The sequence below is a fragment of the Labrus bergylta genome, chromosome 24, assembly GCF_963930695.1.
Source record: "Labrus bergylta chromosome 24, fLabBer1.1, whole genome shotgun sequence".
Lineage (NCBI taxonomy): Eukaryota > Metazoa > Chordata > Actinopteri > Labriformes > Labridae > Labrus > Labrus bergylta.
Window position 1 is genome coordinate 3100406 of NC_089218.1, and position 13968 is coordinate 3114373.

The 13968-nt window shown below is 42.3% G+C and overlaps 1 protein-coding gene across 1 annotated transcript; it reads left to right on the forward strand.

Moving 5' to 3' along the window:
* The first annotated feature begins 39 nt into the window (after positions 1-39).
* Positions 40-11261, forward strand: LOC109994751 (major facilitator superfamily domain-containing protein 6-A). Its single transcript, XM_020648213.3, has 7 exons — positions 40-303; positions 1414-2950; positions 5299-5396; positions 6351-6512; positions 6889-6987; positions 7228-7520; positions 9008-11261. Exons 2-7 carry the CDS (start codon positions 1416-1418, stop codon positions 9233-9235), a joined length of 2415 nt encoding a protein of 804 aa, XP_020503869.1. The 5' UTR covers positions 40-303; positions 1414-1415; the 3' UTR covers positions 9236-11261.
* Positions 11262-13968: the final 2707 nt, after the last annotated feature.

The following is a 13968-nucleotide window of genomic DNA, read 5'->3' on the forward strand; positions in this document are numbered from 1 at the left end:
TGTAGGCGTCTTCCGGAAGCTGTACTATCCACCATGGCGGACTTGACGGATGTGTGTGGGGACAGGTGGGAGCTCCGGTTAGACGGGCTGCTGTTGTTCTCAGCACAAAGAGAAAGGAGCCGGTCAAACACTCTCTTTTCACTTTGAATTTAAACATGGAAACAATTCGCTAAATTATAACATTATCCGCGAATTAAAAGTAGAGATGATGAACGGTTTTATGTGAAAAATGTCCGACCGAGAAGAGAGAAATTCAGGAGAAACTGCGCAGTCATAATTTAATGGGAGCGGTGACCTGAGCAGGTAAGGACACTAATTATATTATTTTTTAAAAGTTCAGTTTTGTTGACGTTGAGTATTTTAGAAATTACGTTTTAAAGACTTAAATTGAGGTTCCAATGTTAGAGATAAAACGGTTGAGATATTCCCCGCCTGTTTAAATGGTTAATATTGTTTTCTGAATAAGCTACGCCATTTAAGCTGATTTTCTACAATTTGCCCTTTAAATGTTTTGAATTTGGCGAGTTTTACGTGTTAAATAAACAGCAGCTTTGTTCAAGATGCCAATGACTTCCGCATAGGAGCTTCAGTGACAGTCAGTGACGGACAGGCGGTTTCCAAACTGAGGTCCGAGGGCTTTCAGCGGCCGCCGGAGACTCACTTGACTTGACATCGTGTTACTGATTTGTCATTGATTATAAGGTAGTATTGGTATTATGGGAGGCTTTAATGATCATTAATGCTTTCAAGATCGATTCTAACATCCTCATGACAGTGCTGTGTATCAGTCTGGGGTAATGGGACCACCAAAGATCATAACATGGTCCCAGACAGAAAGAAATGTAGTGTTACTTATTTCCCTGCATCCAGACAACATCAGGTGAGGTGCTGACCTAAAAAACAAAACAATGAGGAACGATTTAAGATAGAATTGATTATAAGATACACTACACAAACTGCTGAAAACCACAGTTATACATTTGTTGTATCCGATTTTAGCAGTTACACTTTTTCTTCTGTATCAAACTGGGTTTTTTTATGTACCTGTGCAGCCAAAAAAGCTGAGAAATAATCTAATTTTGTTCTTTTCATATGATAAGTTTTTGCAGCTCTTAAAGTTGTATTTTAATACTTTATAATTCAATCAATCTTAGACTCAGGTAGCTCAAAATGTTATGAAATAGCAGATCTGAGCAGATTTGAGTGCTTTTTACAGTCACAATTTGGTAATATCTAAAAAAAATAAATAAATAATGACTTTGTACAGCAAACATTTAGCTTAAGAGCGATTTATACAGATTTACTGCTTCTGTAGGTTTCCTGCCAAACACGCTACAGAGCAGACCAAGCTGCTGGCTGAAGAGTGGATTCTGCATCATTTGCTTGTTAAACCCTCATTTCCTTATCTTCCAGATATGGCAGCTGACGACAAGGTTGCCATCCTGACAGACGATGAGGAGGACCAGAAAAGGAGGTATGTGTTGGCCGAGCCGTTCAACACTCTGTCGATACAGCCGCAGGGGGGCGACTCTGCAGCACCAGCGCACATCTCGGAAGCGCCTGAAGAGCCGCATTCCTCAAATCCAGACTCCATAGACTGCTGTGAGAGGATATGCCTCCGCATCAACAGCCACCTCCTCATCTCCAAAGTCTTCTACTTCTTCTTCTACGCCGCCTACGGCTCGCTGCACCCTCTGCTGGCCGTCTACTACAAACAGCTCGGCATGTCTCCCAGCCGCAGCGGGCTGCTCGTTGGCATTCGTTACTTCATTGAGTTCTGCAGCGCCCCCTTCTGGGGAGTGGTGGCGGACCGCTTTAAGAAAGGGAAGGCGGTGCTGCTGTTTTCTGTCTTTTGCTGGTTGGTGTTCAACTGTGGCATCGGCTTTGTCAAACCAGCCGAGATGAAGTGCGAGGAGAAAGGTGCTTCATCGACGACGTTGGCACCTCTGACAACGACTCCTCTGATTGGTAACATCACTCAGCTGAGCAACTCCACCAACCGCACGAGGAGTCGCCGGAGCTTTTTAGACCTCCCTAGGCACCCTGAACTCCTGGATTCCTATTTCAGTGTCCAGCTCAGGCACGCTCGAAGTGTAGACGACAACGCCACCACCACCACCCCCCCTACTCCCATCACGCTTGTTAACCCAACAAAGACAACACCAAACAACACCACCATCCTCACCACGACCACAACCACCACCAAGCCACCTGCTCCTACCAAAGCCAAGGACTACCAGATCATCTACAACCAGGACCAGGTGGAGACCATCTTCCTGCTCATCCTGCTCGTCATCATCGTGGGGGAGTTCTTCAGCGCGCCGGCCGTCACCATCGTGGACACGGTCACCCTGCACTACCTTGGCAAAGCCCGGGACCGTTACGGCCTGCAGAGGATGTGGGGCTCGCTGGGTTGGGGTCTGGCCATGCTGTTAGTGGGGATCTGGATCGACCACACGCACATCACAGTGAAGTTCGATGTTGTGGGCTGCATTGTCCCAGACTTCCGTCTCCACAACTACCAAATTGCCTTCATCGTCTTTGGCGTGTTGATGGGTGTGGCCTTCATCGTAGCCACGCAGTTTTACTTTGAAAAGGGTGCAGACTACATACATGAGCTCCCTGAGGGAGTAGTGGCGGAGGCGGACATCCCGCCAAGAGCTTTACCTGAGTCTACCGACCAGACTCCCATCAGCCCCCACACGGCTCAGGAGTTCCACTACAGCGACCTCCTGAAGCTCCTGTGCAGCGTGCAGTACAGCTCCGTCCTCTTCGTCGCCTGGTTCATGGGCTTCGGCTACGGCTTTGTCTTCACCTTCCTGTACTGGCACTTGGAGGACCTGAAGGGGACCACCACCCTATTCGGTGTCTGCTCAGTCCTGAGCCACATCTCAGAACTCGCTGCCTACTTCACCAGCCACAAGTTCATCGAGCTGGTCGGACATGTCAGGTAAGACACCCGAGAGGTTATGTTGCATTCAAAATATGGATTTACAACCTTAATCCTCGTTTAGATCATATTTAAGAGTTAATGTAGAAATGATGTTGAAACATGCACAAGTGTTGCAAAACTCTTTCATAAAAGTCCTGCCCGTGCCAGTCTGATAATTAACTTCTTAAAGCCTTTCTGTGCCTCAAACTGAGCTGTTAAATCCATCCTGCTCTCTACAGCAGCAGGATAGAGAGGAGTGACTTTCTGAGACAATGGTGTCATTGATGATCAGGGTTTCAGTCAGAGTCGAGACTCAGGGGCCGGACTCTCGGACATCGCAGGCAGCGAGGACATTTGAGATCACAGTGTTAGATTTCAGAGCGAGGCCTCCAGGCTGCAGCTCTGTACCTGCTCAGCAAACTTTGAAACACCTGTAGACAGAGGGGAAAAAAAACTGTGAACTAGTTTTGTTTCTGTGGCTTTAAGCTGTAACAATCTGGTCTCATTATGAGGTTGGTTTGTGAATCATCTTATTTGTGCTCCTCCTCTTTCTGTGGTCACATAGAGCAACGATACTTAATTCTGCACCAAATCAATGAAGAAGCTCTAACCTGTGTCCTCTATCCTCCATGTAAAGTTTTGTTGGTTTACTTCTGCCTAAAGATTCAAAGGTTGCTGACTTTTTTTAGATGTTCCTGTTTTGTCATTGGAAGAACCTCTTTGCTCTCTCCAGGACAAACAAACGGATCTGACACGACACACCCTCAGAGCGTTCATTAGTTCATCAGCAGGATTACACTCAGTGTTTGTTCATGGAGAGAACGTTTACTGAGCACACACACAGAAAAGACACATGACAGCAGAGGCTCTCTCTCTCTCTTTGTAAAAACAGGAATCATTTTAAATCCTTAGTATAATCATGTGAGCATTTAAGATTCAAATATTTATGACTCAGCTCTTTCTAACTGCCCTGACAAGTTTGCTTATACAAACAAAATAAGACAATAACTCTTAGCTAAGAGCCAGCAGCATTAAGATAATGTTGTTAGCAGGTGGCTGTAAGGTCCAACAGGAATAACAACAAGCTAACAATGCTAACACTCATCAGATAACAATGGCAGCTTTGCAGCATTTAGTCCTTGAAATTCAATGAGATCATTTCAGTAATATGAGATTACAAACACGTCTCATTGTAGAAGTCAACAGCAGCAGTGTCGTGGTATTTTGTGTGGTGGTATAGTATCGTCTCATGGCTGCCAAGTATCAACATTTTGATTATTTAAATAGAAAATGTGATTGGGATTGCATAATTCATTTTGAACAAGTTGCACTGTTAAAAATTCATGTTCAAGTTCGATTAGACTGAAATACCAACAGATCAGATTGGGAGGTGCATGCAGCGTTTTGCAGGGTTTTCCTTTGATCACAGTGTTGGCCATTGTGTAGAAACAAAAAGACTGAAGTGAGATGAATAGACTGAGACTGAACAGTTCTTGATTTAGTTTAATTTGGTGGGCATAACATGCAGTTAAGAATAACTTTTACAACTTCATGGATGATCACTGCTCTCTTTCTGTCACTTGCAGCAGCTTTGCATTAAAATAAGACTGAAGATGTGAATTTATTTATTTTTAATGCTTTATTACTTTAGGATCAGTTATTAAAATAACAGATTGAATCATTTTAAGTTTAATGACATCCTTTTATAAAATGAAAAGCTGTCTGTGACTCTCTCCGCTCCGAGCCCTTTGTCTCCTACTAATCCTTACAAAAACATCTGCTCTGTAGTGTTCACTAAACAAACAGAAGGATGTGATGCACTTGTTTGGCACTGTTTTCTGCTGGATGAAGTGTACACTTTCTAAAAGCTTTAAAGTGGCAGCAGATGATGTTTCTGAAGCTTTCAGGGTCAACAGAGGACACAAGCAGTCTGAGGTGACTTATTAACGTTCCGCTCATCGACTTTATAAAGAGACGCGAGATGGTTCAGACTTTCCAGTAAAACAGGAAGTTTAATTTCAGCAGGGTGTCACATCCTCTCACAGATGAGAGCATGAGATCCTCCTGCTGATACGGAAACATTCACTGTTTCTGACCGTGTTTGAGTTTCTTTTTTTTATTATCTTTGTGATGTTTCATTTTTACCTTTTCTTTTTTCTTAGATTATATAGTAATCTGTCACAGCATCTAAATGTTACACTTTTGTGTTTGCTCTGATTAAAGCAGGCTATAATAATAATAATGATAAAAATGTTGCAGCTCCAAAACAAATCCAGTCAAGGAACTATGCTACTGTTCAGACTGAACATTTGGTTCCTGTAATAAATAAATTCTGTTGCTTTCCTCCTCCATGTTTTCTCTCTCAGGGTGCTCTACATCGGCCTGGCCTGCAACACAGCTCGCTACCTGTACATCTCCTACCTGGAGAACGCCTGGATCGTCCTGCCCATGGAGGTCCTTCAAGGTAACGTTTCTCCATCTCTCTCTGTCTGGAGAGTTTAGGAAACTAGGACCCAGGGGACAGGACAGGAACCTCCCCGTGTTTGTCCAACAGGACGCTTATCAGACGGCCTTTTTCCTCCTGATAGCCTGCAGGAGTGATGAAGCTTTAGAAACACTGGGATGAACTTTGTGCCTCTGCAGGTCGCTTGTTGCAGTATGAGCACATGCACAGAACATATTTACGTCTGAGGTTGTTGGCATAGCTCATTCATGTGGTCGCCCTCTTGAGTTTTAACACAATCAAATCTGAATCAACAGATATGAAAGGAAAGAGACTTTGCTATTAACCGCAGATTCAAAAGTAAACCAGTGATAGTTGTCTGGGGAAATTTGCACCATTGAAGGTTGAATTAAAAAAGAGCACTGCCTGTTTTCAAATATGAACAGATGCATGCCTTGTATCCTCTGATTTATCCTCTAATCAGTGATGTAGACAAGACCCAGAACAATAAAAGCGAAAGCAGTGAATAATAACAAGTAAAGAAATGAAGTGAGAGCTCTGAGAATCTCGTTTGGTTTGTTTGAGAAGTCCACCCTGAGGAAACACAGATGCCTCACAGAACAGTGAAAACAAGTTGAATGGTTCTGCGACTGTTTTGACGTGAAACCGGCCGTAAAACAATCAAAAAGTCTAAAACTGTGTGTGTGCGCCAACCTCCAGTCTGAGCTGAATCAGGAAGAACTCTGACCAGAATCGACTTTCAGCGTACTGATACTGATATGTAAAAGAATTTCTGCAGCTTTAGAAAACACACAAGTAAATGTAATGAGCACTGATTAAACATATTCTTTTTTTAAAGCATTGCAAACAATCCTGTGTAGCTGGTAATGTGCAGCCTCAGCAATAACTCAAGCAGAGATTCAGCGAGTAGTTCCTCCAGCTGTGACCCTTTGTCTGTCCCTGTCTGTCCCCCAGGTGTGACGCACGCCTCAGTTTGGGCAGCCTGTATCTCCTACCTGAGTGCTGCGGTTCCTCCAGCTCTGAGGACGTCTGCGCAGGGAATCCTGCAGGGCCTTCACCTCGGACTGGGCCGAGGCTGCGGAGCCATGATGGGAGGAGTCTTTGTCAACTTCTTTGGTAAGACGGGATGAGGCTCCATTTTTTTCTGTCTGTTTTACGACCTCCAGGAGAAAAAACTTGACATTTTCAGATTAAATCATATGTAATTCTACACTTTAATGATGTCTTTGGGGGCGCCGGTAGCTGAGTGATTAATGTGCGCCAGGTACCGAGGCTATGGTCCTCCAAGCTGGTGACCCGGGTTTGAATCCGGCCTGTGGTTCCTTTCCTGCCCATCATTCCCCGCTCTCTCTCTCTTTCTTATTTCTGACTCTATCCTTGTCCCTATCTCCAAAAAAAAGGATAAAAAGGCCCAAAGATGAACCTTTCAAAAATGACGTCTTTGAGTTTTCCTCCTGATGACGTCTGTATTTTCTTTTCTTCTTCTTTTAAGGTGCTGCCGCCACGTTCAGAGGAATCGGCATGGCGTCCCTCGTCATCCTCCTCATCTTCTCTTTCATCCAGTGTCTTACTGGAGAGAAGGAGGGGAAAGGTGGGAAACACTATTTACATCCAAACTCACAGTTTCTCTTATGTCCAGTTATCAGGCACCTGATTCAAATATGATGCAAGATGTGAATCACTCATTACAACACACAGGAAATCAACATGCACAAAACTGCACATCTCATTTAAAGGAAAAGGAGTTTAACGGTGTCTGTAAATAAAATAAAAATCGTTCCTAAAGCAGCTTGTTTTTCAACGCTTGTTTCTTCTTCTTCTTTTTCCTCAGAGGACAAAATGTTGGCAGAGAACATCCCCGTTCCCTCCAGCCCGGTCCCCATCGCCACCATCGACCTGGTGCAAAGCCAGAACGATGTGGGTAGCCTCACCCCGACCCGTCAGGCCGCCGTGCAGCCCGTCTTGAAGACCAAACACCAGGAGGAGCAGGAGGACGTGAGCAGGCCGGCCTGGATGCTCTCCGGCGCCCCCTGGGTCACAGTCGCCTTTGCAATCTTCCAAATCAGAGAGATGATGAATTTGAAAAAGGGCAGCGGACCCCCACCAGAAACTCACCCGCTGCAGGTACACAAGAACACAAACTCAAAACACGTTCAGTACTTCAATATAAAGAGGCAGAGATGAGGAAATGCTTTGACCATGAGAGGTTTTCACTACACCAGAATTTTAAACTTCACTAAGATTCTATTAAAAATCTAACTGTTGTTGCCATAGTAACAAAAATGCTATCAGCTGCTAACTGTCTAAACTGCACAAACAAAGACAGTTTGCAGCTGATTGCTTTCAACTTTAGACAGATGTTTTGCTCTTCTACGCACGTGTCTTGTGGTATAGATGTTATCAAAACTTTGGTGTGTTTGGATTCTACCTAGCATTAAACAAACAGAGATGGTATACTTCAACATAAAGTGTTATCCATAATAATTCCCTTCTAACTGGGTCTCTCCCATTTGCATCTCCAGTGTGGGAGAGCGAAGGTGAGACATTTATGACAGTAACGGTCTACAGCGGGAAGATGTTCAGCTATACATAAATATACTCACATGATTACTGATGACAGAAATTCAGAATTAGTTTTGCTTACTCATGATGTGATTGATTCATGACCTCAGACATGTGATATATAAATGTATATACTTCCTAAACATGAACAAAAAGTGTCAAATGAAAGCCTTGATCCTCAGCACGGTGTCTCTTTTAGGACATTTCTGACTTAAAAACAGAATATTTACTAAAGAGACAAAACAAAAACCAGGGCTTAACTCTGACAGACTCGTTCCTGGTCAAACTCTTGATGTGTTACAGGAAAATAGAATCTACAATGCATTATAATATAATCATAATAATGGTTGTTTAATGTGTTTGACTTTCACTAACTTCAACTTTCCGTCACTTCCTCCTCTAACCTGCTGCCCACACACACACACACACACGCTCTAAAGAAAGGTGAGCCGTTTTTGTGTGCTAACGGAAAACTACCGCGTGGGGGGTTTCCTTTGGTGTGTGTGTGTTCATGCACGCGGTGACTCATCTATACCTGTATGGTGTGAAGTGTGTGTGTGGTATGTGGGCGTGTACATGCATGCATACTGTATGTGTCTGTGTGTTTTGCGACCTTCCCACGCCTGTTTTTCCTGACGTCATTTGCACTGCACGGCATGACTGTATGAAATACCCCCCTGCTGATGTCACCCTGCCCCTCCCTCCCTCTGGCGGCCATGTTGGCGAAGTGCTGAGGATTTCAGATGAAGATGTAGGCAGAGTAGTGCAGACATCAGGGAAGTTTTTCTGTTCTTAAAATCTAAGTCAGAGTTAGTTTTTGTTTAAAGAGTTCGTCCCAAGGTTACCCTAGCTAGTAGAGGCTAACATGTTAGCTTAAAGATCATTGAAGTAGATTTTGTTTCAGCTCGTAGTTAGTCACAAAGCAGAAGGTAGCTCTTTGTTTTAGCCTAGTTTTGATATAATTATTCTCATTTATTTAAAAGTTGTTGGTGGTAGCCTTTGCAAATACTCAGCGGCCATTATTATTGTTTGTTTGTTTTTGTTGCCAGGTACCTGAGGAGCAGACGGATTCCAACTCGCTGGCGACATCACGCAGAAACTCGAGCGATGACGGCACAGATCCTCCACCCACCTCAGAATCGCCCACACACGCAAACACCGCCCAGCCAGCAGCACCCTCAGACTCTGACAAAGACAAAGACCAAACAAAGCCATCCTCAGACGGAGGAGGGCCTCCAGAAAACCCGGCGTTCACAGCAGAAGAAAACACAGTGTGACTGTTTAACTTATAGACTATTTAAATCTCTCTGGGCTTTTATCACCGCAGACACATCCATCAGAACAAGGCGTCTCTAACTCAGACTCTAACTTAAAATCTGAGTTACAGCTACAGTCAGAACCTTTTTACTGAATCAGTGTGAGCATTCCTTCTGATCATTGAGGCTGAAAATGTCAAAATGAGAGTACGGTAACTCATTTTTAAAAGACTGATAACTTGTATTAGTAGATGTCTTTGCAAAGGGGGGTTTGGGTTGAACATCTGGATGAACCTGGAGGCGTGTGTGGAGGTGTTTTTTCACCACTGTGTGCACTAAATTAACCGCCCTTTACCGGTGAAGTGTGAAGGACATCCTTCAAATGTATGAAAACAATGTGCCTCTTGTTAAGTTATTAACTTAATTAACTTATAACGGTGTTGCGAACTTAGCACTTTGACTTTCTTTAAAGGGACAGCTGCTGTTGTAAATTGGCAGCCAGCATATGCTGATCATATGAAAACACTTTTTTTTAAAGAATTAGAAATAAGAACATTTTAGGGATGTTTGAATGACTTGGAAACAAAAGACCCAAAGCTTTTTGCCGCACAGTTTTTAGATTGAAAAGGGCTAAAAGTGTGACGTAGGTCAAGTTTGATCAGCTCGGATTCAACGATGAGTGACTTTAATCAACTCAACTAAACCATGGAAGTCTGAATCAAACTCTTCAGCTTTTTACAAAACCATAACTTAACAGATTTATTTATTTTAAACCATAACTCCATTTTAAGTATCAGCTTATTATTATTTCATTTGGTATGTTTCTTTAACCTCCTGTTTTACCGTTTGTGGTTAAAAAAAATCAATGAAGACACGCTCATCCCTCAGAGAAGCTCCCGTTTGAAAGATGGCAGGATGATAAGTGAGGTTACGAGCCAACATGCTCTTCCTCACTCATCGGTAAATCCTTTAAACGGGAGCTTCTTGTTTGCTTTCTTTACCATTAGACGTTAACACTTTGGCAGGTTGGACGTTGCCATGATAACAGACTTTTAATCTTAGATATGATTCTCCAAAAATCTAACGATATTGATTTCTGTTTCGATCCCACAGCATCAAAGAAGTTCCTTGACACCTCAAATTGGTTAATTTCTTGTTTTTAATTCACACAAAGTGTAAGCAGACGTCGGCACAATGTCTGAATTACAGAAATAAGTTGGTAATAATTCAGTACCAAATTTTTTTGTGCAATTTAGACCACGCTCTCTCTCTCTCTCGTTCACTCTTTTTGTAGCTTTTTGCTTAAAATTTGACTAAAAATCTGAAGATTTTTATTTTAAAGCGTCTTTATTTTTTATACTTTCGAAATTTAAATAATAAAGATTGAATCATTTTAAAACTTGTCCTAAACTGGAATCTTTGGTTTTAAAGGAATTCTTAAATTTATCTAAATTAAAATGCATCGACTGACAAAACTGTCCTCAAACTGTTTCTAATTTCAACGTCCAAAACCCGTGAAAAGCTGTGCTTTAAACGTCTCAACGGGCCGCGAAGAAGGAAGCGAGTTTCTCTTCGTCTGTGGTTTGAAACTCTAGAAGCAGCTTGTTAATAACATTGAGTAAATAATCCATTCATCAGTGCATTGCAATAATTTTGTTTCCTCTAATCAATATCGACTCAGAAAAATCCTGACATGGATTATCTCCGTTGTAAAGAAGTGCCGCTCCTGTGTGGGGCGCTGTGGGTCCCGCCATACTGTGATTTACATTGTACGAGTCCTCGCTCTCGACACCATCGATCCCTGTTGGTTAAGAAACGTTGCGTTGAGATATTCTTGTATATGGAGTATTAACGTGTTTAAAACATGGAGGTTTGACCTTTTCCTTTTTGTTTCAGGTTTCGTCACTTGTACAATAAAACTCGTGATTTGTGCGTCTAAACCTCTGAGCACGCTGATGAAGAAGTGCCTCTTTGAAATGTTTTGTCAAACCTTGAAGCTTCTGACTTGATTTCTTTCCTCCTACATTAAAACACTCCACACAGCGAACTGAGGCTCCTTTTAAAGCCTGATTCCAATATTTTTGTATTGAAGCTGCCAATAATCCTCTCGCTATATTTACTCTCATCTCTTCATGCCAAACAATTCCCAGTATTCAGTGTTTTTATTTGTGTCCTCTGGTCCGGAAAAAACCCTCGGAAATAGAAATAGATGAAGAAATTCTGTTTACAGGAAATTAAATCAGGAAAAGTGTAAACAAAAAATGAAACGCCTCTCGTTCCCCAGCCTGTTTTTCTTTCCTCTGTAACGCCAATATCATCCCTTTAAAACAGAATCAGTGTGTTCAATCTTAAAGATATGGTTAAAGGTTCATCTCACAAATAATGGGGGGGTGGGGTGGTGGGGGGCTTTTCACTCAAAATATTTACATTTGAATATCTGAATCCTTGTAGATATGTTAATAAAGTGACTGATCGGCTGCAAAAAAAGTTAATTGTACTGTTTATTCTTCTTCACCTTAACCTGGACTACAGTTGGAGTACTCTAAAACGGTCTCATCTCTGAATCAAAAGCATTTTTACCTAGTCTTGTCTCGGCCTCAGACTGGACGGACTCCGGATTTTAAATCAAGACCACCACTGACCACATGACATTACTGTGATCAGAAGGAACACAAAAACAAATAACTTAAATGAATTCATAATTTGATTTTTTTATCCCCCGGTTACGGCCGCAACCTTCCCGGTGTTACGGTCTAAATGTGTGTCACGCCCCCTAAACACAAGATGATTTTTAAGTGATGTGTATGGTCTTGGTCTACTGTTTAAATTATTTGTATTGATGGATAGCCCCTTGAGATGAAGCATCTTGTTTTCGAGGCGGTCCAACACGCACAACGTTCACACATAAAGGCTCTCAACCACCCCTCCACCCACAAATTCCTCCCACAAAGCCACAGCATCCACAAAAAACCCTCAGAGGTAGACACACATAATGTCTCGATCCCTAAATGTCTTGGTCTTGTCTCGGTCTCGGGGCACTCTGGTCTCGGTTAGTGTGGTCTTGACTACAACACAAACTTGTACTTTTAAAGATTTTATGTGGTTTTGCTTCTTACACTTCAGGGCAGTTCTGAAATCTTCTTCCATCACTGTTGAATATAAACTGTAATTTTTAAAGGGGGCGTTGTTATTTAAAATGCTGTTTGTGAGAAAGTTTCTTTTGGAGTTATAGTTGAATGTACCTCATTGTTTTAAGTTAATTAAAGCACAGCGTTTAAACTCTGCATGTGCTCTGCAGGATGTTTGACAGGCGGGTGTCGTGTGTAAAATCAGCCACTTGATGGCAGTAGCGCTCTGAGTGTGGGGTCAGTTTTCTGGAGTCTTAAATGGACTGAAGCGTCCTGTGTGTGTGAGTGTGTGTGGAGGGTTATTGAGGTCGTGGTGCGCCTGCTACTGATGGGTGTGTGTGGGAGGACAGTAATAGGCTTCCTCAAAAACTAGACTAGTGCTGTCGTAAAAAAAAATAAAAAAATAAACTCAAAAGCGTCTTGGCTCACTCAGCCTGTCTGATATGCGTGGAGAAATCTCACCAGCCCCTTGTTGTTGTTTTGTCCTGCGTGGTTCGTTAATAATGAGCGGTATAATAATGTTTTCATGAGCTGCAGAACAATGCTACACCTTTAGATTTAAATTACACAGAGGGTCGAGGTGAGACGGAGCGCCTTATTCACTGACACGTCGCAGGAAATGAGTGCAGCGGCGTCTGACCTACAGATGCTTCCAATTCAGTTCGACATGATAATAATTTCTGTGAGTTGCTTGTGGGCACTTTAGCAGGATGCACAGACGGCCAGTTGATTGTCTTATACTTTACTTTTATACTTTTCTTCCATTGGACAGTGTGTTTACGATGATGAAATACTAATAATGTTAGTTTCTGTTTTATTATGAACAAAATCAGAAGATTTTTACATAGTTTGCAGTGTTTCTGTATGCTTAATAAGTCATTTAAAGTTAATTTGCTCCATCCAGGCTTCTTAGTATCCCTTTTTATTCTCTAATTTTGCTTATTTTTTTATCTTGAAGTTATTTTTTCTTTTGCCAAGATCAACCAATAGCGATGTCCTCCTCATTAAGGTTTTAAAATATGTCGATACTTCGCTGCTTTTTCAACACCATGTGTTTAAAAAAAGATACTATTTTGTTTGTTTAATGATCTTCAGTCATATTGCTGTGAGCAAAAGAGACAGAGCGCAGTCTGTATCATTCAGACTGTGTGCAGGAGTTCAAATCGAGAAATCATCCAGTATTGGATGCCTTGGACTTCTGTTTTTGTTTCCCTGATATTGAAAGAGATATCAATATTAGATTTTTACCGTGTCAAAGTTGAAAAACTTGATATCGTGACAATCGTGTCTCACACCTGAGCGTCAAAAGGATTCAAATCTGATGTCTTATAATTGTCTAAATAACATAATCAAAAACAGTATCCTCATCCAGAGCTCATTTAGTCAACACCACCAGTTAACATCAACATAAAAAAGCTCAAATGTAAAGCTAATCAGTCGCTCCCGGCCGACTGCTGCCCAGAAACAACCTGCAGCTATTTTTAGCTTCTTTTCTCCTCACTGTGCCGTGACGGCGAGCCGAGCCAGACGCCCTGAGGAGGCGACTTGGCAGGATCTGTTGAGTCAAGGTGATGACGGCTCCTCGTGTCCTCCCTGAAGCTCTGGAGAGATCTGGATCTGGACCTT

Bases quoted from the DNA above. Each gene is read 5' to 3' on its own strand.
- LOC109994751 (XM_020648213.3), top strand. From the start codon at position 1,416: ATGGCAGCTGACGACAAGGTTGCCATCCTGACAGACGATGAGGAGGAC. The intron at 5,397-6,350 runs GTAACGTTTCTC...TCTGTCCCCCAG, and splicing joins GCCCATGGAGGTCCTTCAAG to GTGTGACGCACGCCTCAGTT. The intron at 6,988-7,227 runs GTGGGAAACACT...CTTTTTCCTCAG, and splicing joins TGGAGAGAAGGAGGGGAAAG to AGGACAAAATGTTGGCAGAG.